At 38.3% G+C, this 24,561-nt stretch overlaps 1 protein-coding gene across 4 annotated transcripts in view; it reads left to right on the forward strand.

Annotated features, from left to right (window-relative positions):
• Positions 1-487: 487 nt before the first annotated feature.
• baiap2l1a (BAR/IMD domain containing adaptor protein 2 like 1a) overlaps positions 488-24,561 on the forward strand; it is a 28,010-nt gene continuing 3,936 nt past the window's right edge. Inside the window, exons 1-14 of one of the 4 annotated variants that reach the window (XM_017705548.2) lie at positions 491-892; positions 2,163-2,238; positions 3,793-3,879; positions 12,321-12,382; positions 12,814-12,885; positions 12,984-13,118; positions 14,698-14,850; positions 15,708-15,863; positions 16,375-16,495; positions 16,593-16,806; positions 18,864-18,923; positions 19,203-19,347; positions 22,346-22,386; positions 23,192-24,274. In XM_017705548.2, coding sequence (XP_017561037.2) covers positions 842-892; positions 2,163-2,238; positions 3,793-3,879; positions 12,321-12,382; positions 12,814-12,885; positions 12,984-13,118; positions 14,698-14,850; positions 15,708-15,863; positions 16,375-16,495; positions 16,593-16,806; positions 18,864-18,923; positions 19,203-19,347; positions 22,346-22,386; positions 23,192-23,264 — 1,446 coding nt within the window. In that variant the 5' untranslated portion in view covers positions 491-841 and the 3' untranslated portion in view covers positions 23,265-24,274. The other 3 variants (XM_017705549.2, XM_017705547.2, XM_037544423.1) reach the window with 3 other exon arrangements.

Genomic DNA, 24,561 nt, shown 5'->3' on the forward strand with positions numbered 1-24,561 from the left:
ATCAGCCAAAATAGTGGTAAATCTGAAAAAGTAAAAAAAAAAAAAAAAGAACTATCTCAGAACTGTTGTAAAACAAAGTCCCAGACGCCAGTATTCCTACTGATTTTATAAAATAAAATAACATTCTTTGAAGTAACTCTTAGACACGTTAAGGGGGAGTTTCAATTTTTCTGAATGTCTGCAGAATTCAGTGGTTAAAATGTAAACACAGACACACAGTTGTAGTAAATTTGTTTGCATATTGTTCGGAGTAAAACTGGTGCAAATTCATTCATTCATTTAACCCATCAGTATCATATCGAAAACGATAGTCAGTACTTCCTGCGATAAAATCACAGCGCAGAAACCAGTCCACGACGCAGTGCGACTCACTCTCACATGGGCTCACTCTCAAATGGCTCCTCACTCCCTACATAGTGCACTACGCGAGGAATTAGATAGTGGCTTCTCCATCCAAATAGTACGCCATATGCCCAATAAGGATGATTTGAGTCCCTCGCCAGCCACCTGCCTGATTAACAATGGTTCACTCATTCATCAACAGCGGTATTGCTATGTCACGGCGTTACCTTTTGACGTCCAGCCAATCAGGCGCTGCAGGTGGCGGAGACTGAAACCAGAGCTGCGGAGGGCTGGCAGTGTGCTAGACCGCCTCAGAACCGACACATGGTTTACCTAAGATTTTAAACGCTTTGGTGCTTCAGGCGCGTTGGGACTGTAGGAGTCGAAACCGTTTGTTATTGCTTTTTGGCGCAAGTTAAAAGTACCGTGGTTTACCTGGGAAACTTCAGTTTTCTGTCTTGTTTCTGGGAGGAGAATTTGACGAATTGCCGCTGCCAGCATGTCTCGAGACCCAGACGACGTGAACAAACTTACAGAAACCACGTATAAGGTAAATGTCGGCTGAACTGACTTACTGTGAGTGAGTATCAACCATACATGTTACCAGTTTACCGACTTGTTACCACCGTCTTCACTTTATAGAGGATTTTCTCCTTGTTCCATCTTCGGTGTGTGAAGTGAAATTATGTGTCGAACCTCGTGACAAAACGCCGAATCAGTGTTAACGTTACTTTAGTGGCTAAAATAACTAGCCGAAAAAAATCAGATTAAACCGCGTGATAGGAGCTGCCATCGGACTAAAATCGGATTAAACCGCGTGATAGGAGCTGCTATCAGATTAAAATCGGATTAAACCGCGTGATGGGAACGACTTTTTGATGTTTTTTTCGTTCTTGTGTAAATTAATATTTTTCCTGTCGTCTTTCCTGTAGTAACTAGCAACGGTCCTCTGACATTGGAAGTGAGTTTCAGAAAAACATTGCCTCACTTTCAGTTGAGTTTCTGTGTTGAGTAAAGGAACCAGTTTTATGTGGGGTGTAAGTGTTGCATACCTGGCGACTCATTGTTTTGCCAAGGGTGTGCCTTGGGAATTGAAAATGGAGCCACACAACCCTTCAGTGTTTCACTGGAGGGCCAGGAGCCTCTGAATGACTTCTTTGCCAGGACTTTGCTCTTGAAAGGCAATTAAATGAGGAAAAATGTGTTAATGTTTAAACGTATTTTCTATAGAGCTATATTTAGAACATACACAACACGTTTCTCCCACTATTTTCACACATTTATTTCTGAAGTTTAACAGTGCACCCACATTCACCTAACACCTGAACTGTGACTTCTACTTTATCAAGTGTATTAAGTGTTCGTTGGTTTACATTCTGCATTCATTTAAATATTATATAAGAGATTTAATTAATATTGTCCTGTCTGTGCAGATTACCTTGTTTTACAAACATCTAGCCATGTTAATGTTTTAATGGAACATTTTGCGTGTACTTTTTACCCCTCAAATCCCCTCAAAACCCCTATGCAGAAGGAAGGACTGTGGCAAATTAAGAACATATTTTAGGTATAATGGTATAAACGTGTAACTCATAGTGGAATAATTCAGAGAGTTATAGGTAATGTAATATTTACAGTTAATGTGTTCTTTACTATCTTAGTCACACAGCTCAGTTACTGTATTACTGGAACAACACAAGCATTAAGGCAGCCGTTTGTTTTCTTACAATCATTCAAGCAAATCCCAAAAGGTTTATTCTTTCAGGGTTCAATAAACTCGAAAACTAAAGTGTTCTTGACCTTGTGCTCTGCTGTCTTAGAACGTGATGGAACAGTTCAACCCAGGACTGCGCAACCTTGTGAACCTTGGGAAGAGCTACGAGAAATCGATGGCAGGTAACCAACTTTACACTGTTATGCATTGTCAACTAATGGCAGAATTTGCCTGGCAAAGCAAAGAAAATTCATTTTTTAATATAAAACCAGTAATGGAGTTGTTTTTATAGAGCAGTTGGTTCCAACCACACAGTCAAAATGGTTGAAAAGCATTCTACCCCTGTCTTTATATCTGATAACTGGACAGTTATTAAGTGATTAAGTGATACTTTTTTGATCCCACAACCGGGAAAATTCCACCTCTGCATTTAACCCATCCGTGAAGTGAAACACAACATACACACTAGTGAACACACACACACTAGGGGGCAGTGAGCACACACTTGCCCGTAGCGGTGGGCAGCTCTATCCATGGCGCCCGGGGAGCAGTTGGGGGTTAGCTGTCTTGCTGAAGGACACCTCAGTCATGGACTGTCGGCCCTGGGGATCGAACCAGCAACCTTCCGGTCACAGGGCCAGATCCCTAACCTCCAGCCCACGACTGCCCCAGTATTTTGAGGTTTTGCACCATCTTTCTGCTGACTAGTGACTGCAAAGTAGCAACAGTTGTGCGAGTAATTTTTTTGAAAAGTGACAATATTAAAACATATTTGGAACAATGACTGTGTTTGAAAAAGCGTACTACATACTGCTCATATAAATATGCCATAAAGTAGGATGTAGTATGCAGTCTGCAACTAACATGAGTTTCTCATCTGCCTTATGATGCGTCACACTTGCTTCACTGCTGTGAGCATGTAAAAAAACTTGAGGGTTACAGAATTGTTCAGTCAGTGCATCATTCAGTTCAAAGTATATGGAGGCCATGTCAGTTCACCATTAACATAGCGGCAAAAATGACATCAAAGCACAAAGTTTTGTTAAAAGTCTTGTAGAGAATGACTTAACCTTGCCTTTATAAAATATAACACGCTGCCACTTCTTGTTCTGTCTTGAGAATGTCCAGCTTTCTTAGTGGGTCGTGAATACTGTATGAATTTTTGTGATATACTGCATCCATCCTATAATGTAATGCAGAAAAGTGGCTAGCAGTGGTTACTAACAGTTTGGAGCGCTAAGAAGATGAGGCAGGTCTTGGAATCAGTCCAATTGCTTCAGCCCCTGATGTAAGTGGAGTCACACCTCCACCATGTACTATGGCACATGGTACGTGATGGTTATTGTGACTTACTGCATATTGATATGAGCAATACCATGCAGTACATGGTATACAGTGTACCGAACACAACCGATCAAATTTGCATGAAGTATGACGAGTCTTATAATTTATTAATACAAAATTTGAAATAAAAAAAAATTCAGTTTTTAACTGATTGTAGCAAAATGTTGTATTCTACAGACACAAGTTATTATAAATAACGTCAGGGCTGTGATGAGCCATGACTAAACCACAGCTTTGATTTTGTTCATAGTGGACTTTCTTGCATGTTTTATCACTTAAGTGGGTGAATGGTTGGAGGTGCCAGCAAAAGGGCATTACATACATTACAGTACTGTTGCTTATGTTATTCTGCCAAAGCATCAGTTAACATGACATCATTCAATGTGTTACAGCGATGACCCTTTCTGGAAAGGCATATTTTGATGCAGTCTCAAAGATTGGAGAGAATGCTGCTGTGTCACCAGTCTCCAGGGAACTGGGTAAGTCTGCAGATTTGCTGTCTGTGGGGCCAGAGGTGGTGTAAGAGAGGCTGATTACATTCTAAAGTAGATGATTCATTTCTCCTGGCATGACTTAGAATATCTTGAATTTATTTATTTTTTTTGGTCAGGCTGCATGCAGATTGTGTTTGTAAGTCGGGCCTAGGTTTGGTGGTTGTTTATTGCCAGTGACTTAGCATTTACTCTATTCATTGGATGTGAAAATGAAGTCAGGTGTTTCAGAGCTTGCATGTAATTTATAAACTTCCATTAGGCTGATTTTCATGCTTGTTTGTCATCTCTGCCTTGGCAGAGTAAATGCTTTTGATGTATGCAGGCCTGCTTGCACCTTTTTTGAGTTACAAGGTGGCTAAAAGGACTCTGTGGTCCTTCTCCTGTTGTTCGAATCTAAAATCGGCTCCCATGTGCATGTACTGATTCAGATCGCAATATCAAGTCATTTATGCGCAATGGTTGGGGGGGGGGGGGGGGGGGGGGGGGGGGGGCTGATGCATCAGACTTGGTAGATTCAAATGTGAACATAATTTCCACATGAGTGAATTTATTTATTTATTTATTTATTTATTTATTTATTTTTAATTTTTTCAAAAGCCTAAACAGTTTTGTCTATTGATAAACATCTTAGTAATTGGGTTGTTGCTATCTATTTCATTTGTGTGGAAACTATATGCATGTTTCAATCAAGTAAATTCAGTGTATCACTTTTTTCACAAGGGTGTCTTCCTGTCTAATGGGTAGTGAGTTCAAGTGTAATTTGCTTCCCTTTTCGAGTATTGTGTTTTGTGCCTGAGCTCCGCTCCTCAGCCTGGAATCCCTGTGAGGCAGCCCAGACGACTCCCAGACAGTGTGAATTCTAACACGTTGAGCAGAGTGCAGCAGCAAACACCCAGAGCAAACAGTGCTTGGACCCCCCTCTCTTTGCTATTCATCCTCCCCTCCATCTGCCTCAAACTGCTGAAATCTACCACATGACTCATCTTTCTCACCCTGCTCTCAGGATTTCATAACCCAAAGCAGATATCTTAGCAATGATAAACAGGGGCACCTTTTAGGAGTGATCTGTCAGCACTAGCGACTTGATAATCCAGTGGCATGTGTGATTCTTACAAAGCCCTCAAAACATGTGTGTTTCTTGTATGTTACATCAGTAAGTACAGCTTGAGCATGTGTTTAAAAAAAAAATCCAGTTTCTGAGGTGACCTTTTCTTTTTGCTCTGTGAGCCACCAGGATGTCATCAAAGCATCTGTGAGTACTACACAAATGTGTGAATTTCCTTTTATGCTTTAAAGGAATGCTCTGGCTATTTACAAAGACAGTCTCTATCTGCCACATCTGTACCATATTGTGGATTAACAAAGGCAACAATTTTGGTGCATTTCTCTGTGCTTACAAAATAAGAAAATCTATTGACTGAAAGTACTTGCAATAGAAGCCATTAGGCAGTTGCTCAATTCCATCAGTAAATAATTATGACTCACATTTTTGTAGAACACTTTCAGGAATTCTTCAGATAAATCTACCTGAAAGCAGTGCTGTTGCCAGCTATATAGAACGGATGCATAAGCCCAGTTCTAGAGGGCTGGTATTCAGCGTGGTGTGGTAATTTCCCTACTCAAACACACCTAATTGAATTAGTCATTTTTGCTAGGTGTCCTGGGTGTGTGAATAAAAGTACTACCAAGCTTCAGGACTGAATTTGTGCACCTCTGCCTTAGAGGCTTCACATCATATTCTATATCTAGCAATGTTGGTTAGACATAAAAACCAATCGTTGTGACTGACTCAAGGTAAACCCCCTTCTTAATGTTTGAAGAGATCTGATACTTCCCTCTCCTCCAGCCAGAGTTCAAACATTATGTTAGCATCTACAAAACACGAGGATCTGCAGAGCACACTCGAGCAAAAAGAGCTGCATGTGCTGGAGGTAGTAGTACAGTTAGTCACCCATCGTTTTTGCCTTCTAGGCAAATGCGATCTCATATCATCCAGTTGCACGAGGGACATGAGGCGCCTAGGAACCAATCATATACCAATTCAAAGAGAGACTCGGTGTTCCGCATCCTTTTCTAGGCCCAGGCTCATTTAAGATGGAGGCAAAGTGTAAAAGTGACTTGTGGTCCGACTAATTAAAAGTGAAATTAATTTTAAATCATCAACAGCATGGCTCCACAATAAGAGTCCAAGTGCTAAACTGGACAGACTGCAGTCCAGACATGTTACCTGATTGGTGCATTATGAAAGAAATGTGAAAAAATATGACAGAAAACTCCAAACTGATGATCCTATATCAAGACTAGGAAAACATTTCACTTTCAAAACTACAGCATTTGGTTTCCTTCAGTTCTCAAACGCATACAGGGTGTTGGTAAACAAAGAGGTAATGCAGCTCAGTGGTAAACATGTCCCTATTGGCATGTATTATTCAAAAACCATAATTTTCTCGATTTCAGCATTAGATATGCTGTCTGTGTATTAGTTTTAATTAAAGATATGGTTTGAATGATTTGCACATCATTGCCTTCTGTTTTTAATGACAGTTTGCACAGCATTCTAGCTTTTTTTGTTTTTTAGTTTGTTTTTTTTTAAATAAACATTGTAATCAGCAGTAAAATTCAGGTATTGCAGATAGAGTTTAGGTTGAAAATGGCCTGGAATATTCCCATAAAGCACTGAAAATTTAAGACTTTAGGGGCTTTCACCTCATGCATTTGACTTTTTGCAGCAGTCTAACACTAATGCATATTTCTAGAAAACCTTTAGCGTCCGTCTCTCTTACTCACTCACTCTCTCTCCATCACTGCTCTTGTTTTCATGAAATGGCACTGCATGATGAATTGCCATGATGGCATTTCATTACTGTGAGGCTATAAGTATAGTAATCTGTCAGGGGAGCTGGAACACTCAGCTGAAACTGTTGGACTGGAATGCGACAAGTGCTCAAAGCGGCCCTGCCCTTTTCCCCATGCTTACACGTTTTTCTAAAATGAAAGACAAGGAAATGAAACAAAGTCTTTGCTCGTTGAAATTCAGTTCCTTATTATTAGTAGTTATGTATTGACTGATGTTTGAACTACTACAGACATTGTGACACTGCTCAGACCAGATTTGTAGATTGTTTGCTTAATTTCTGACTTTTGATGTATTGTTTATCCAGAGTATCCAGTTTAAACTGGGGAAAAGGTTCTGTGTTGCTGGTGGTGACATTCTATCAAAATTTAAAAGTATAGGTTTGGACATTTAGATATCTTATTTTCTGCAGTAAGCATTAGACTGACTAACTAACTACATTTGCTTAATCCACTTTTTCAAACAGCCATAACGCCAGATGTGTCCTCAGGCATTAACACATTAGCAAATACTTTCACAAACATTTGAAATCCTACTCTGAACTAGAGTTGTTCCTTGACATGTAAAAGAAACATCACTGTTAAGCCCCTAATCTTGAGGCACCTTGTGTTTATTTTAGGTGGACTGAAATGCTAAGAGCTTGGAAAAAAGCAAAGTCACTGTGTCTGTAAAAGGTATGACAGGGTCTTTTAAAAGAATGTAATTGGTGGAGCCGTTCATGCCTGACCAGTTTAAAATCAATTACCCCTGTCATTTTTTTAAATAGCTTTTAGCACAGTGCTGTAGTGCTTCCTCTAGTGTTTTATTAGTGTCTCACTAAAGAATTTACTTTCACTGTGCAGTTCTCATTGCTAGGTTGTTTCTTATTTACTGTTATTGTCATTAGCCTAAATATGTTGGGGATATCTCAGAAAACATGTGTATATATTGTAACATCTTCACACGTAGATTATACACAATCTACCAAATAACTCAATATATAATGTATTGTACTCCACCAAACCGATTTGTCTGTTTAAACAAGTATTACCTTTAGTAGCAAGATGTATGCATTATAAACAAGGTAAAATTGAAAAAAAATAAAATTTCCCACTGCTTACTTATTCATGAACTTGTTTTGGGTCCTCTCAATGGTTCTTTCTTATTATACTCTATTTGCCACTTTTACTTTTGCTTTGCTGGCCACAGCCTGTATAAAACATGGTGACATTGTAGAAACTGCCGTACAAATAAGCTAAAATCAACATTGCACCATTTTCTCCTTCCTACGTTAGCTCACAATAAATTGCTGTGCTGTCTTTTAAAAAGAAGAGTCTTGGTTTTTAATACAGAGATTGTTTCATTTTCCCTTTTACGGGCGATATATTTTACATTTTTTAAAAACGGAGGTCCCGCCAAGGGTTCTTAGACTATGCCATAGTGTAAAGGACCTTTTTAAAGGTTCAAAGGACCTTTATGTAATGTAAATATAATATCTTAAGAATCTTTACATTATGTGGAGATCCGTTAAACTTTGAAAAAAGGTTCTTCATGTTCGTACATCTCATTTACAAAATCCAATGAAAGGGTCTTTAGGGTGCCTAAAGTGGTTATTTTGTGTTGTCGGGGAAAACGACCCTCCAATTGAAAGGTCACACTATAAGGACAGATTAGGTGCGGTTTTTAATTGTAATGTAATTAAGCTAACGTTAGCATGGTGATGAATTCAACATTGTTGTTTTCATCTGTCTAGATGAGTTTAGCTCAGTAGCATGATGTATAAGTTGATTAGACTCTTGTCCGGCCATTTTTTTTTTTGTGTTGCTGCCATTAGTTTATGCTTAAGAATACTAAGAAAAGATAAACAGATGATCAGGGTGCTGCTTATCAAGTTATGATGATTTTGCTAAACAAAAATGTGTATGAAAACCTGTTCAGTTCCTATTGTACAAGGCTTATCTCTCATGGCTAGTTCCTATGGTGAGAAAAAGATGAATCTTTACTAGAATGATGGAAATGAGAAAGGGATTTCCAGTAGGCTTATTGTACTTACAGACCTGCATGTCCATGTTTTGTGGGCTCAAACTATCTAGATCAAACAGAACTTTTATTATTATTATTATTATTATTATTATTATTATTATAGCTATTAGCTATTCAGCCTCCACAATCCCAGAAGACACAACTCTACTTTGTTGTCAGAGTCTATGCATTAGTGTCTTGTTTACATAGATGGAGAGAGCTCTGAGTTTAACCACCTGGTGTTGTCTGCTACAGGGATCTGTCTGATCCCAACTGTGATATGCTGTTCATTATTTGTAGACAGCCTTTAATGAAATACTGGTGCGCTTGTTCTTTTTGTTTAGTGTAGAGTGCTTTTCTTGGAAATAACTGTTTGCATAATGGTCTAGAGCTGCGTTAGCTCTGTGGAAATGATTGACAGAACCGAGTGTGTGCTAATCAGACAATGGCACTGGCAGTGGCACTCTCTCTGACTCCGCACACAACAATCAGGAGAGCCAGATATGCTTTTTCATCTCCTCTTAAAGGGAACTGTTATACTAAGCATTTTAAATGTCAGCAAAAGCTATTTGTAGACTTAGATTTAATTATTGCCAACTTTATGACAGTGGTTTATGGCATATAGGTGGTAAGTTCCATAAACAGTTAAAGCCTCATTCATCTAGCTTAGTAGATATAACCAATCATTACTCAGTTGTGTTAAAGTTCTTAATATAGTACAAGATAAAGGGCCCCAGGAGATATAGTGGCTGTGGACATGAGAAATACTATCCTGCTATTAATGATGTTTACTTTGAGATATACAGGTGTCTTGCATCTCAGCTGAGGCCAGCCCAGTTCTCTTTGGTCATTATAAGGTCTTTAAAGGAAGGCTTAACATTTCTTAACCTAATCTGTCTTTGCCTCTACGTTATACCACCGATTACCACCAACAGCAATTTGACGCATTTCCTGTGCTTAATAGAAATACAGAACAGTCAGTGAATCTAAGCTCAACCTAGAATAAAAGGGGCAGATGCTTAATTCCATGAATAAATGTTTTAAGTATACTCTTTGGCCAAAAGTATGTGGACACCTAGGCATCATGCATATATGAGCTTGTTGGACGTCCCATTCCAAAACCATGGGCATTAATGTGTAATGGGCCCTCGTTTGTGTCTGTGACAGCCTCCACTCTTTTAGGAAGGTTTTCCACAAGATTTTGGAGTGTGTCTGTGGAAACTTGTGCCCATCCATTCACAGTCTCCTTTCTTGTTCATCACAAAGGTGTTCAATGTGATAAAGGTCAGGACTCTGTGCAGGCCACTGGAGTTCCTCCACACCAAATTCATCAATTCATGTCTTGGATCTCACCTTCCCTAAACTGTTGCCACAAAGTTTGAAGTATATAACTTCCAGATTATATAGTCCACACCCTAAAAAATAGAACCAGAACCCTTATCCCTTCTCTAAACTGTATTATTAACTCTGTGCATTCTGGGTGGTAGCATTTTCCTGGTATACATCAAACCTGGATTCCTCCATCTGACTGCCAGATAGTGTAGCATGATTTATCACTTCAAAACATGCTTCCACTATTCCATAGTTCAGTTGTGGCATGCTTTACACCATTGCAACTGATGCTTTGCATTGTACATAGTGATCTTAGGATTGTGTGCAGCTGTGCAGATATAGAAATGTTGTTGTTTCCAGAGGCAGTTTGGAACTTTGTAATGAACGAATCAGGAAATGGGCAATTTTTTACACACTGTGTGCATTAGCACTGGCCCTGCTCTGTGAGTTTAGGTGGTCTAATGCACTCACAGTTGACTGGGGCAGCTCTAGCGGTGCAGAACATTCACAAACTGGCAAAGGTGACATCCTATAACAGTGCCATATTTGAAGTTGTTGAGTTTCTCGTTATGATTCCTTGATTTTATATGCCTGTTATCAATAGGTGTGGCTGAAATATCTCCATCATAACTCTTTTGGACGTTTAATGTACATATCTGTAATGGAGATTTAAATTTAGCTATTATTTTCTAATATGACTCATCAGACATGAGAGAATGTCATATCAGGGCTGTTCACTTTATCCACCTTTAAAGCAGCATGGTAAAAAAAAAAAAAACCTGAGAGAACTCCAGCCACAACACTATGCTGGTGAAGGACCATCCACTCTCTAAAAGAACAAATTATGCAGATTTATGAATAATTTACATGTCTTTTTTTTTTTTTTTTTTTTTTTTTTTTTTTTACAGAGGGATTTAATGAAAGTGGTGTATAAAAATACATTTTGCATAAATATTTACAAAGAACTTTGTAACTGCCCAATGGTTTCTATTATAAGTGAAGTACAAGTGAACAGTTCTTTTCTAAGAGCAAATTGTTGTTTATGGTAATTGACCATATGCTACAGATGCAGTGGATAAAGGATGGGTTGAAAAGTGCTGGCATATTCTTTAAAAAGAGGTCATTAAGGAAGAATTTTTGTCATGGATCTATAAAAGGACTCTTAATACTTAATCACACCTACTAGAACCAAGACATATTTGTACATGCATTCTCTGTTTATGAAGATACAGTGTAATTATTGTAAAGAGGTAACACCATCTCATGCTTCATCTTCAGAGCTGTGATAACACACTGCTCGCACGCCCTGCTTTATACAAAGACAGCATTTACCAGCTTTTTCTGCTGACCTTTATTGTAATAACGTTGTGGGTGCTATTAGAGCAGAGATGTGCGTGCAAAGCACCGCTGCTGTTGTACATCATGCTGCAGCCCCTCACCTTTTGTTTATTTGCTTTAGGGTTTGGTTTGTGTGGCCTGTGCAATGCCAGATGAGGGCTACCATGCTGTTATAGCACTAGCCAAACTCCTTAGTAAGAGCTTGCAGGACAAATGGACGATTCATGATGGATTATTGTGAGAGTAGACTACTGCAGGCAGGTGGCATTTTGTCACTGCATGTTTTATTTGTGCATATTTCTATACTCAAACTTGATATAAGGACAGTTCATCTCATGTAAAATTGTGTAGTATCATACAGCAAATCACTTACAATGCTATTATGCCTTTTGTCATGCTTTTCTCATATTGCTAAGCATTTTCTGTGTTTACACAGTACTGTGCGAAAGTCATGCTTCTTTCATTTAATTTTCAGTGAAACTGCCATTAAGTTAAAGAGATGTTTCTGAGGAGATTAGGGAAGGGGAAATTGAAGGGGACAATGAGTGAAAGCAAGTTATTACAACCCATTCAAAAGTCCTTAAAAGATATAGAGGAAATGAAACTCTTGACAACTGTGTATACCTTTGAGAGAAAATCTAGCTCCTCTTTTAGATCTGAAAAAAATCCTCTCTGTTTCTGTCTCTTTCCACTATAAGACAACTTATCACTGTGGATCAGGAATGATGTGTAACTGTCAAGAAGCTATTACTGAAGAATTAATGAAATTTCTTGTTCTCAGAACAATGTACTGACCACCCCAAACCTAAACATCATTCAATGTAGCAATATTTTGTTATGACAGCAGTGAACAGAAACAGTTGGGTAAGCTGCAGTTCTAAGCTGATGTCTCTGTTCACAGGATTGGTCCTGATGGAGATATCTGAAGTGCATAAGAAGGTCCAACTGGAGCTAGAGGAGTCTGTAAGTGTGCAGTGTTGGTGATCAAATCGACTTCACTTTTCTTCTACTTCAATTTCTATTTCACCTTCCCTGCTGTGCCTTTGACTTGGCTGCCTGCTCTTCACCCCAGGCCCTGTTTTTTATAATGTACATGCATACACCACTGAGAACCAGATTGCACTCAAAATAGCACATTCACTCTTCAGAGGCAGTCTACGTCTTTCATCTTTTTCTCACCTGTTTCTCTTCTCAATCAATAGAGAAAGCCCAGGGTAAGCACTAATTGAATGACTTAAGTGAGAGGCTGCTCTTATCTTTAGTATGGCATATACAGAGTCTTTAAAACTGTCTTTGGGGAAGCCTTCCAGACTTGTTGTTGCATGTGATTATTTATCTGTTAAGTTTTATTATTTATCTCTTATTATTCTGACAGTTGGTTTTACTCTGATCAGTTCAAAAGGTTTCATAGAGACATCATCATAGAACTGGAGAGGAAAACGGACATGGACGTCAAATACATGACTGTAAGTGTGGTTTAGCATTCTCACTGCCACATTGTATTTTGATGGTTATCTGTCACTTCAAGCACTGATTATACGTACGGTGTTTTTGTTCATCTCAGGCCACATTCAAGAGATACCAGTCAGAGCACAAAATGAGGCAAGACTCGCTGGACAAATCACAAGCAGATCTGAAGAAACTACGCCGAAAAAGCCAGGGGAAGCATTCCAGCAAATATGAGATCAAGGAAAATGAGGTGAGATTTTTTTTTTTTTCATGTAATGATTGAGGCTCCTTGCTATGAGTAACTTTTACTAAAAATGCAATTTTTGTTCTTTCTTTATGACATGGCCAGTTATTTGTTTTATACACGACACTTTTCTCATTTCACTGTACACTGTGTCCTTAAGAATTCTGGAAATGTGGATGGCTCACCATCTCCCCCAGTCAAATTTGTTCACTGATGTAGCACCATTGGCAGTTAACATTCTCGTCCAAGCAAGTCAAATTGCCCAGTGATGTTGCATCAAAAAAACAGCTAAAATATTATATAAATTATAAATATATAAACTATTTAAGAAGGAACTGGAATGCAAACAGTTGGAAAATAACTTAATAAAATAAGATGCCATAATGGGCTGGGACCATTATGCTTTACAGCTTGTTGTTGTTGTTGTTGTTGTTGTTGTTGTTGTTGTTGTTGTTGTTGTTGGTCGCTCTTCATTGTCGCTCTGAAGTCTTTTTTTTTTTTTTCTTTCTTTTTTTTTTTTTTTTTTTGGGTCAATTCACCTGATTGCCTTTTGCGTCACTCACAGTGAAAGATTTCTATGCACTTGAAGGATACTCTAATTGGTTCATTTACTATTCCAATCTGTATGAGGTTTGTGTGTGTCTACTTAAGCAATTAGGGGGTCTGTTAGGGGGGGAAAAAAACAAGCTGGTCTGTCCATTAACAGCTTTGCAACTGCAACACTGCTTCAGGGTTGTTTTGTTCTCTAAATCACTACCTGACAAGCTTCAGGCAAAATAGAAATACTCTTTGTATGGCAAGGCTGATGAGACCTAACTGCTGTTGTAAAAAGAATGCTCTTTATTTTAGTGTCATTTTTATTTGTTTTTGTAAACTTAATTGGTAACATGTAAGTCAAGAAAGGGCAGGTAACCTATACTGGTGTACCGTATTTCGTTATTGCCTTTTTATGTTGCCGATCACCCTGTGGGCTTTGTTCTACAAAGCTAAAGAGCTTGCTTCAGTCTGGCTTGAATCTTAAATTATTTAAAGTTTTCATCCATTAATAACCACCACATCACCAGTAATCCTCATAGAATGGCTCTGGCTTAAGTACAAAGAGATGGCAGAGTCGGTTAGCGGGGGCTGCCTCATCTAGAGATGTATACATGGGGTAAAGGGTTGTGACAACAGGCTGAAATCGACACCCAGGAGATAAAGCTCTTGCACGGTCACTATGACAACTCTGCTAGAGAGCTATTATAGGCAGGGGAATCCTGTGAAGAGTGGACCTCTGTTTCTTGTCTCTCTGTGCTCTATTGCATTGTTGTTAGTCATAGGGAGTGGTGGATATCTCTGTCTACAGACATGATTGCTTGCTGAATAATCACTAATTGGGGGATGAAGGGTGGGACTTGTTATTCTCTGCCTCTACATTATCTTTTTTGTTAATTAAATTCATTTTCCTGTTGGGTTTCTGAAACAGCTGCTGCTTTAATTTTGGAAGGAATCACACTGTGCAAAAGAGTTTAGTGCATAAGTTGTCCTTTCATGCTGTGATTAGGTGAAGTTTTAGAGATATTTATAAGGATCTTGCTTTTGTTAGTTTTTAGAGACAATCTCATCACGACAGACGGACATGCAGAAGTTCATAGCGGATGGCTGTAGAGAGGCCTTGCTGGAGGAGAAGAGGAGATTCTGCTTTCTGGTGGACAAACATTGTATCTTTTCCTATCAGATGGCAGCTTTTCATGACAAGGTGACATTCAAATGCTCTAAAATGTATTTCTGAGGTACAGCACTGTGCTGAAGTCAGACCACACTTCATTGATTAATTTAGGCTTTCATTTTTGATGACACGGGAGAAAATCAAGCTCTGCTCTTGCTTCAGATCTAAAAAAAATAAAAATAAAAATCCAGAGGTGTTTCTGTGCATCCATCCTCTGACAGAAGACACCTCAGCATTATGGTCCTGAAATGTGTAGCTTTTCATCAAGAAGTTGGTACTGAGATGTTTTGCAAATCAAACAAAGAAGCTAATGTTCTCTAAACAATGGACTGGGCACCCCACAGCCCAGGCCTCAGCATTACTGTATGTATTTTGTATTGCTTGGATTGTTAGAACCAGAAAATATAACCAAATTCTAAGACTGAACTTTGGAGGTATAAAAAAATAGAAATCTCTGCAGGTTTCTCAGAGAACTGAAACTTCAGGAAAAAGAATACAAGCTTCCGTTAAAAGAGCAAAGAGTCAGCACAAAAAATATTGTACTTTCTCTAAGTACTGAAAAAAAAAAAATTTAATTAGTTTTCTGCCCCACACCCTCCAACACTGATAAACAAAAGGCAATTTTGATGGAAAATTAAACAAATGAAGCATGATCTCCAACTTTTGCACAGTGCAACGATTTTAATACATCACAGAAAAATCACATCAGTCCTACACCAGGCTTTAAGTCAATGCAGTTTGCCTGCTCTCATTTACATTTGAATAAGAATATTGTTGAGTTACAGGGATGTGGCTTTGTCCAATGTTCTCAAGCTTGAAGTCACTGAAACCTTGCTTTGTCTTGTGTGGCCCCGGGCTGTTCTTCTCTTGCCGATCATGGCCCTCAGGCAAAAGAGATGATGTCTCTGAAGCTTCCCAGCTGGCAGGATAAGTGTAGTGATGCCACCAAGGTCCCAGACACAGTAATGTCCCTGATAGAGGGCATGACTACTCCAGTTTCGATGACGTCTAACTCTTCGCTTCTCGTGGAGCACTTTGACAGGGTGAGTCCAGGCTTCTCAGCATGTAGGCTTATGATTACCTCAAAGATTGTTACCTTTTTAAAAAAAAATCTAAATATTTGTTATGACAGTTAGTGAAGTGGATATTTCCACAAGGCGAGTTAAGGTTGAAGTGTTTTAGAGCTTTTTTGTTGTCAACACAGTTTTGTATTCCTCTTTTTGACCAGTCACTATTTTTACAAAATAACAATTACAAAATATTTTTTTTTTTGTAAAATGTTTGGGATACGCTTTTTACATATTTTAGGTTGTTCTGTGCTCTTCAAAATACCTGACTAATCTCTTTTGATAAATTCCTTCACTTACTGCTCTTGCTCTTACTGCTAGGTGTGTCATAGCCATATGGGTAGCTTAACTACAGTCAAAACTCTGTCCAACTAACCCTAACCCTCCAACCTAAATAGGACATCTGTACTAGTTTGTTTTGTACAATGTTATGTTCTCACAATTTTGTCCCAGCCAGTGTTCCTAGTACTGTTTGTTTGTTTTTTAGAGTAATTCAGACTCTGTGGTGCCACCACCAGCCCCATTGCTGAAAGCTCAAACCAGTCCATTGGTGAATATGTTCTCCCAGGAGCTCCCCAGAAGCCCCATCTCCCCAGAGACTTACTCAGGCAAGTCAGAGAGACACCTCTTCTGTAATCAATGCAGTCATTCATTATGATGGTCCCTTAACTGATACATGTCCTGTGCTTATGATGAAATCCACAGACCAGGATAGTCTCGATGGTAATGGCCTTTCCAGGTCTACGTCTGTGTCCAGCGGTATGAACATGCTAAAGAAGCTGCGAGTGCAGACTATCTTCCCACACACAGCTGGAAACAACGAAACCCTGCTCAGCTTTGATGATGGAGAAATCATCGCTTTACTTATTCAGGAAGAGAGAGATGGCTGGCTCTACGGGGAAATGGAGAAAACCGGACAGTAAGACCTAGCGCTGTTTAAGATATGCATATTCATTTTTCTTCTCAAGACAATACATGCTATGAATTAAGTAGTTAGATTTCATGCTACAAAATATTTGTGATATCAGACATACTGACATCAAATCAAATGGTTTTTCTGATTAAAGTGGGCATAACTGAGTTTTCATGTATTTCATTTTTTGCCCTGAGGTCCACTTAAAATTTGTGTAGATTCATGTAACAGTCGTAGTTCATTTGTGTATGAAACTTTTCCTTCCTCTCTTTTTCCCTTGGTATTAAAGAGGCTGGTTTTGTTACTAGGCCTTTAAGAGTGATGACCTCTGTCCAGGTCGAAACACTCCCTGTAACTTCAGTGTCAGCAGACTCAATAGGTGGAAATATGTTGATTTGTGGAACATCACAAAAATGTCATCCGAAGTGACCCCATTAATATAGCCTAGTTTCTGTAGGGAACAGTGAGGGAACAGTGTGCTTTAAGACGCAATTTGAAATGATACTTAAATACTACTGTAAACGCTTATATTTTGAAAAAGGAGGAAAAATGTCTGGGATATGGCTAAAAAAAATACACAAGTACCTCTGTACTGCACCTGAAACCATTTACTTTTTGTATTAAAAAATGACTTCTGAGAAAATTATTTCAGCTAGTTATGCTTTTGCGAGGCACTGCAGTTTTGTTTTAAATGTTAGATGATGTTGGCATTCTTTTTTTTTTTATTATTTCTAGATTGAAAATCAGTCCTATCATGGTGCAAAAACTCAAATTGCAATGCTTGTTGTATTGTGAATGTATCTCTACAGCTCTGGAAAATTTGACCATGGCATTGTCTTTGTGTTGGTCTGTATCAGCAGCGAGTGGGCATATGTTACTACTTCAGCACATAAAGTGCTTTGTACATTATATTCAAGCTTACCTTTAGGGGTCAACTCACTGTTCGTGATGTTTATGGTCTAAGCTTACTGTAGCTCTTGGATGTGCTACACTTGCTTTCGTGGCAGTAGCTCTTTTCATTGGGCAGCTTTTCAGCCCAGTCAGTTTTTTTCTCTGTCTTTCCTTTGTATCTCCTTCTTCGTCTTAACAGCCATGCATATGAATTAGTAAGCATAACTTTGAAAAAAAGTGGAAAGGCTGGTTCGCCGCTTCTCCTTCTCAGTTTTGAACGCCTGATATGCATACAGAAATTGCGGAAGCATGTTTGGTATGCCAGAGATAAGTTTCTTCGCAGACAAGTAAATGTGCTGGTGCCTTAGGCCTGTCACATGATTTATGCTTGCTTATAGCTGAAAGCTTACTGTGTTGTTAAAGTGAATAAACTTTTATTTTCATACTCAATAAATTGTGTGACAGGTGTGGATCAGCATAGACAGTGTACAATATGTTACATCATTATGTAACAATCTTCTAACACTTATCATGCAATTTCATTTTTAGAAGATGATTGTAATGCTAACACTACCATTAGTAAGCAATGATGATGGCTGTCATTATCAAAATCTCCCTGCGCTTCCACACCAGCAAAAGCCCCCTTGAAGCCATTATTTGCAGAGAAAGCATGACTGTGATTACTTGTGCTTTTACAGTCTTTTTGTGTTATTTTAAGAGGACAGTTTTAATAAGTTTTTGTATTATTTCCTATCTCAGCTTAGGGGTAGTTGAGCAGTGTGGGTCCCACAGATCGAGTCAGAGTTGCCATTTCTGCCAGGGGTTTGAACACACTTTCTCCCAGCACCCATTATGCTGTCATTACTTTTTTGAGAAATGAAATGTCTTTGTGTCGTGCAATTACAATGCACAGTTTTAAAGCTTGGCAGTTCAAAGTTGAGATCAACTGTCTCTGTAAGACAGTTCCTAAGCAACCATATCTTAATGCATGTCTCCCACCGACTGCACTACTGCACCTCTACAGTGACTCACTTTTTTCTCAGTAATAATGAGAAGACTAAATCTACCGTTTTAGCCCATCATAAACTGTATTTATCAAACATGAATTATAAAAGGCATGGAGCTGTTTGTGTACTATCTTTTTCAGACATTACAGTTCTTTTGTTTTGCAGAAGAGGCTGGTTTCCATCATCATATTGCCGACCTTACAGCGATCCTGTGATCACAGACATGTGAGTATTCTTCTCTCTTTTATATAAGTAAAAGCTTATGTACTGTTGCTCTTCCCCAAAAATGAGAACAGGTCTTGGAGCAGAGCAGTGCAAGTTCATGGTGTGTGTGTGTGTGTGTGTGTGTGTGTGTGTGTTGTGTGTTGTGTGTTGTGTGTTTTTTTTTTTTTTTTTTTTTTTTTTTTTTTTTTTTTTTTTTTTTTTTATCATAAATATCTGTAAATTGATACATACAAAGGATATAAATGATGTTTAGTGCTAATAAACTGTTTGTGTGGGCAGGATTGAGGCCCCTCTGCACCCCCTAAATGTGGTGGATCTACCTGACCAGCACATAGAGGATGAGGAGGAAGAGGAACAGCAGCCTGTGCTGCTGCCTCCCCCTGACTACAGTGACTCATCCAGGAAGCCCTCCCCGCAAAACACGGTACATCCAACACCTCCTCTCCTCTCCTTCTCTTCTCTCTCCAGTCTCCTCAGCTCAGTCTGATTTTCTGATTTTTAAAAAAAAAAAAAAACTTGAGTTGGAGATTTGACCTATCCTGCTTTGCCCCCAAATATATTCCATTTTAGCAGTTGTTGTGAGGTTGGACAAGTTTTCAGATTATTGGCAAAATTATATATGTTATATGCATGTTTTTTTAATGTAATCAAGCTAGTTGTAGAATGGTGGCAAATTTTATGTTGTTGTCGTTGTTGTTCGCCTGCCTTTCGATTAGCTATAACGGCATAGTCTAGCTTTGGTACACTCTTAAAAATAATAGTGCTTAAAAGGAGTATTTCCACAGTGCCATAGAACAGCTGTGTCCAATTGTGTCCTCAAAGTGCCTCAAACAAGCTGGTGCACACTCAATTCCATGTTTTTGATCAGTTTGTCTCCATCTTCAAACAGCTGATACAGTTTCTCTTGCTTTGTCATTTCTTGTAAATGACACGTGAGTATAAAGGACCTATAAAATAGGTTATTTAAAACTTTAAAAGGTTGTTCACACTCAAAAATCTCTTTGACATGGTTCTTAAGGGAACCAAACATGCTTCTTTTATTACATCTCACAAAGAACTCTTTGTGGCACCTTTTAAGATTGTAGTGTAGTGCTAAACTGGCAATTCTTCTAAACATACCATGCAGTGCTGCTGAGAGTATGATTGTGATTACTTGTTTTTATGAAAACTTAACTTAATTACTTATTCAGTAGATTTTAACAAGATTTTTTTTCCTATAGAGCTTGTTCATCCTAGCAACAGTTTCTATGAAGCTGCATATCTGTGGGCAGAGCATGATTAGTTCAAATGCCTTGAAAACTGAAGTGCTTTTTGGTGCTGAAAGCACACTGGGATAGAGGCCCTCTGTTAGCCCTACTTCGGTCAGCGTCACTGTCCTGTGCGTCTGCATATAAAGCAGGGAATGCCGTCAGAACCAGCCCAGGTCATGTTTTCCCTCTGGGAATGAACCTGAAACCCCTCCACCTTGTCTGCAGGGGCACAAACAGAAGCCAAGCCTAAAGCAGTTGATCTATGCTTCCCTCCCTACTGCTTCTAAACTGCGATTGAGCCTGCATACTAACTGAAAGGACTTGGCAACTGGGAAAGAACTGGATAAAAAAAAATTAGGAACTAGCATAAAACGACGTTGGGAGGAAAGAAAGCCACAATAATGTAACCTTTTGTTCTTGCCAGGAGGATAAGGGAGGATTTGAAAAATACTAAGCGTTACTGTCATTGTGCAAAATAAAGACATGTGAAAAATGCTCCCTACCTGGTTTGGTCTTGGCGCATGAGGAGGGAGGATGAAGGGATGAACAGTAGATTCCAGCACATCAACAAGCATGCACAGACACACACATACCCACTGGTGAGCGTCTGCGGTTGCACTCTGTTGAGTGTTCTTAAGCCAGATTGCTTTCTCTGGGCTCTTGGAGAAATAGGTGCCTAATGGAACTAGAAGTCTGTGTGCTGTATGGTCATGTGACTGGTTGTTGGGTGCACTCTTAAATATAAAGGTGCCAAACAGGGTTCTTTGGAGTGATACCAACTATTTTTAGTCCCCTATAGAACATTTTAATGGATGGTTCTTTTTAAAGCTTTTTAATTTTGTATTTAATTATAAAGAACCTTTTGAAAGTGTTTGTAACCCTCCAGACAGTGTACTTCTAAACAACTTAAGGGTTTTTCTTGAAAGCGTAGGTCAGAGATCATTCTATTGTTGATTTTTATTTCCAGTCAGAATGGCCTTTAAGTGCAAGTTGTGTTTCAGTGTCAGTTTAAAAAAAAAAAAAGCAGGAAAACATATTTAACAGAAATTACACAAAGCCTCCAACACTAAGAATAATCTAAAATTAATGTCCGCTCTTCATTTTTGTGCATCTTACTGCCGCTTTCTCTTAATCTTGCGATTTAGCATCTGACAACTGTGTACCTTTGACAAAGGAGTCACTGAAATTGTTAAACTTCAAAGAAACACTGACATTCGACCAAAAAAAAAAAAACCTACCCAAGCACATCTGTCTTGGAAATTTCTCTTTTGTGTCTCTTTTTGTGTCTGTTTCTGAGATTAGATTAGAAAATATAGAAACCATACTTGAAGATTTTTAATCTTTGATAGAATCTAGCTCAGTTCTTGCTTCAAATTTGAAAAAAATCCATCCTTCCACTGTGTGAGGGCAACATAGTATTTAGCGGTACAAATACCAAAAATATATTTAGTTATTGAGGCTTCTGTGAAGCTCTGTTCAAATTTTAATTTCTTCCTAGTACTTATCAACTGTTTTGACTGGAAATTAAAAGAATGAAAGTGTGATCTCTGACCTTTTGTACACTATTGCACATTCAAGAACCATTCAGGAACCTTTATTTTTAAGAGCGTTGCTAGGGCTACTTCATGGACCCCTTCTCCTCTTCCGCTTTTGTGGGCCTTATTATGATACTGGTCTGCCCCCTAGAGGAGGCAGTGTGCTTTAAGCTGTGCCTTAATCTCAAACACAGGGTTTCTCAGTGGCGATAGTACTTAGTAGCCCCCAACGCCTTATAAAACTCACCGCGTACTTCAGTGAAGAGCCCTCAAACGTTAAGAAACTCTAGTAATGTTGTGATGTTTGATTATGAAAAGTATAGCCCTCAAAACCATGTACTTCAGTAGAATGGAATTTGAAGTTGGATTGTCAACATAAAGATGGATGAGCTAGTGTTTCACGATCATCAAGATTTTTGACTCCTATAATTAGATCACCACATGTCCCAGCTTCAGCTGTGTGCTATAAGATTCAGAAGACAATGAGTTGATATCCTAATCCAACCAGTCTTGCAGCATCTCTCTGCTTAGTCTGTACTGAGCCCAAGATCAGCATTCAGACTTAATGCCAGTCTTTACTACTACAAGCCTGTTACAGTAATAGTTTTGATTTTTGAACTTTTTTTGTGTGCAACAGGTGTCTTTGCCCAACGGTACTTCCATTCCTCCTTTTCTTAGGTGAGTAACTCTAGGTACAGCAGAAGGACCTTAAAGCATAGTTTGGCCTAAAATTAAATTTACAGTTGTAAAGTTCTTTGGTTTTGTACTGGAGTGATGTGTTATTCAGTTTTTAATATGCAGTTCAGGGCAGGTTGATGATTTATATAAAAATTTAACAATATTTATCACATAGGTAAAACTATAATCATAAGACAGCATTAGAAAGTGCTAACAAGTAATGTAAGCTTACAGCCAACAGGTTAAGATACTCCATCACATACTTGGATCAAGCTTTGTTCAGTTGTTTAATTTTGGATAGACTTACTTATGATGTTTCTGACAGCATAGCATACATGGTTCTATAACATGAACTAAAGTATGGACAAAATTCAGGCTTTAAGATGGCCAGTATTACTGTTTTAGCTATATAATACAAATGCATGAAACTATAATAATATAAAAAAACATTAATAGTGTCTGTCTTGAAGCTTGAACTTTGACCATACATGAGTCCATTTTTATATAGGAGTATGTTTTATTGTGTCAGAACCACATAAGCACAATTTGTGATTTTGAGTCAGATGAGATTTTTAACTCGTATTGCATGATGCTAACCTGATGAAGCACATGTTTCTGTTATTAGTTAGCTACATTGTTCTAGTGCAAAACTAAAAAAGGAAACTTTTACTAAACCACAAACATGCCTTGGCTGATTGACTACGTTTAAGGTAAGAGGGAAAATATGTAAATTAGATTTTTGGCCGAAGCATCACTTCAAGATATACTTTTAGTAAGTCACTTTAATGCCCCTGTTCCTTCTCAGAGGTGGGAATCCATTTGCCACAGTCAAACTACGGCCCACAATTACAAATGACCGATCAGCGCCCATCATCTAAAGCCACACTGCACAACCCTTGACCTGGATTTGGGCCTCATCTTCATTTGATTCTTCATTTGCAGTTACTTGAGCTGGAGTTTTGAAAAAAAAATGTACACATGAAAAGGGCTTAAATACAGATGTTTCTAACTATGACTTTGTAGAACTCCACATGCCCGTGTTAACGTGCGAAAGTATATGAATTAGATTTGATAATTCTTGATGGGTTGATTTAAAGTTAGATCTTGGTTCTGGATCTTGAAAACTGGATCCCTTTGTAATCTAAAAGACCAAACTGCTTTCCTTAGGTTCTAACCGATATCAAACACATTGTTTGACCATATTGGTCTTTCTGGATGTTAAACAGTGACAGTTGCTAATATTTTTATGTGGTGTTGTTTGTTAGAGGCAACAGCTGACACCTTGGCGGAGATGCCACCTTTTAAGACCAAAACACAGAGCACTGACTTGTAGAATTTAGAATGTCTGTTCAAAGCATTTTGTTGTAGAAATCAAGATATTGAGAAATATGTAGTGCAGATATTTGAATTTGCCTAGAATGTTATATGAATGTATTCTGTCTGATCTTTTGCAGTAGCATATGTTCCTGTTAGCTTTGTGCTGTGCAAACAGGTACTCGTTTCTCCTCTAATATGCAGATATTTTCTTAGTCTTCACCTTTATTTTTTTTGAAGGAGGTAACTATAAAGGCCCATGGTAGTTCATTTGTAAAAGAAGAGTATTCTACCTGCAAAACAAAGAAAAACAGCACAGCTCAATATATAGCTTAATACACTGGCTCTGCCTCGATGCCTAGTCAGAAACTGATGTGCATTCTTATGTACAGGATATTAATATTTTAGGACAATAATGTGGGGATATGTCTTATTGTTTGTTGCTAATTTGTGCATATTTACTCTTATTTTTAACATGTATGGGGTAACTTTTTTTTAAGCCTGTTTAGACATTTATTCTTTGTGCTATTTTCTGTCAAACATGACACTGGAATAAAAGATACTGGTTTTCATATCATTGTTTCTCAATATTTATTTTGCAGTCAGTGCTACAGATTGTTTTCCCTGTTTCTGATGTCATGTGTAATTTTAATATGAATACACACTTCACAAATTATGAGGATAAATGAAGATGACAGATAAAAGATAAATACCATGACACACTAACTCTACATGGAATGTACTAAAGATAAATGCAAAGGATTTCCAGGAAGTAGAGAAATTTGTTAAATAAAAAAATAGTAACTGTTCTTGGTTGAATACTCACTTAATGTCTGGGTTTCTATTAGTTAAAGATTTATG

This window comes from Pygocentrus nattereri, chromosome 13 (genome assembly GCF_015220715.1).
Source record: "Pygocentrus nattereri isolate fPygNat1 chromosome 13, fPygNat1.pri, whole genome shotgun sequence".
Classification (NCBI taxonomy): Eukaryota; Metazoa; Chordata; class Actinopteri; order Characiformes; family Serrasalmidae; genus Pygocentrus; species Pygocentrus nattereri.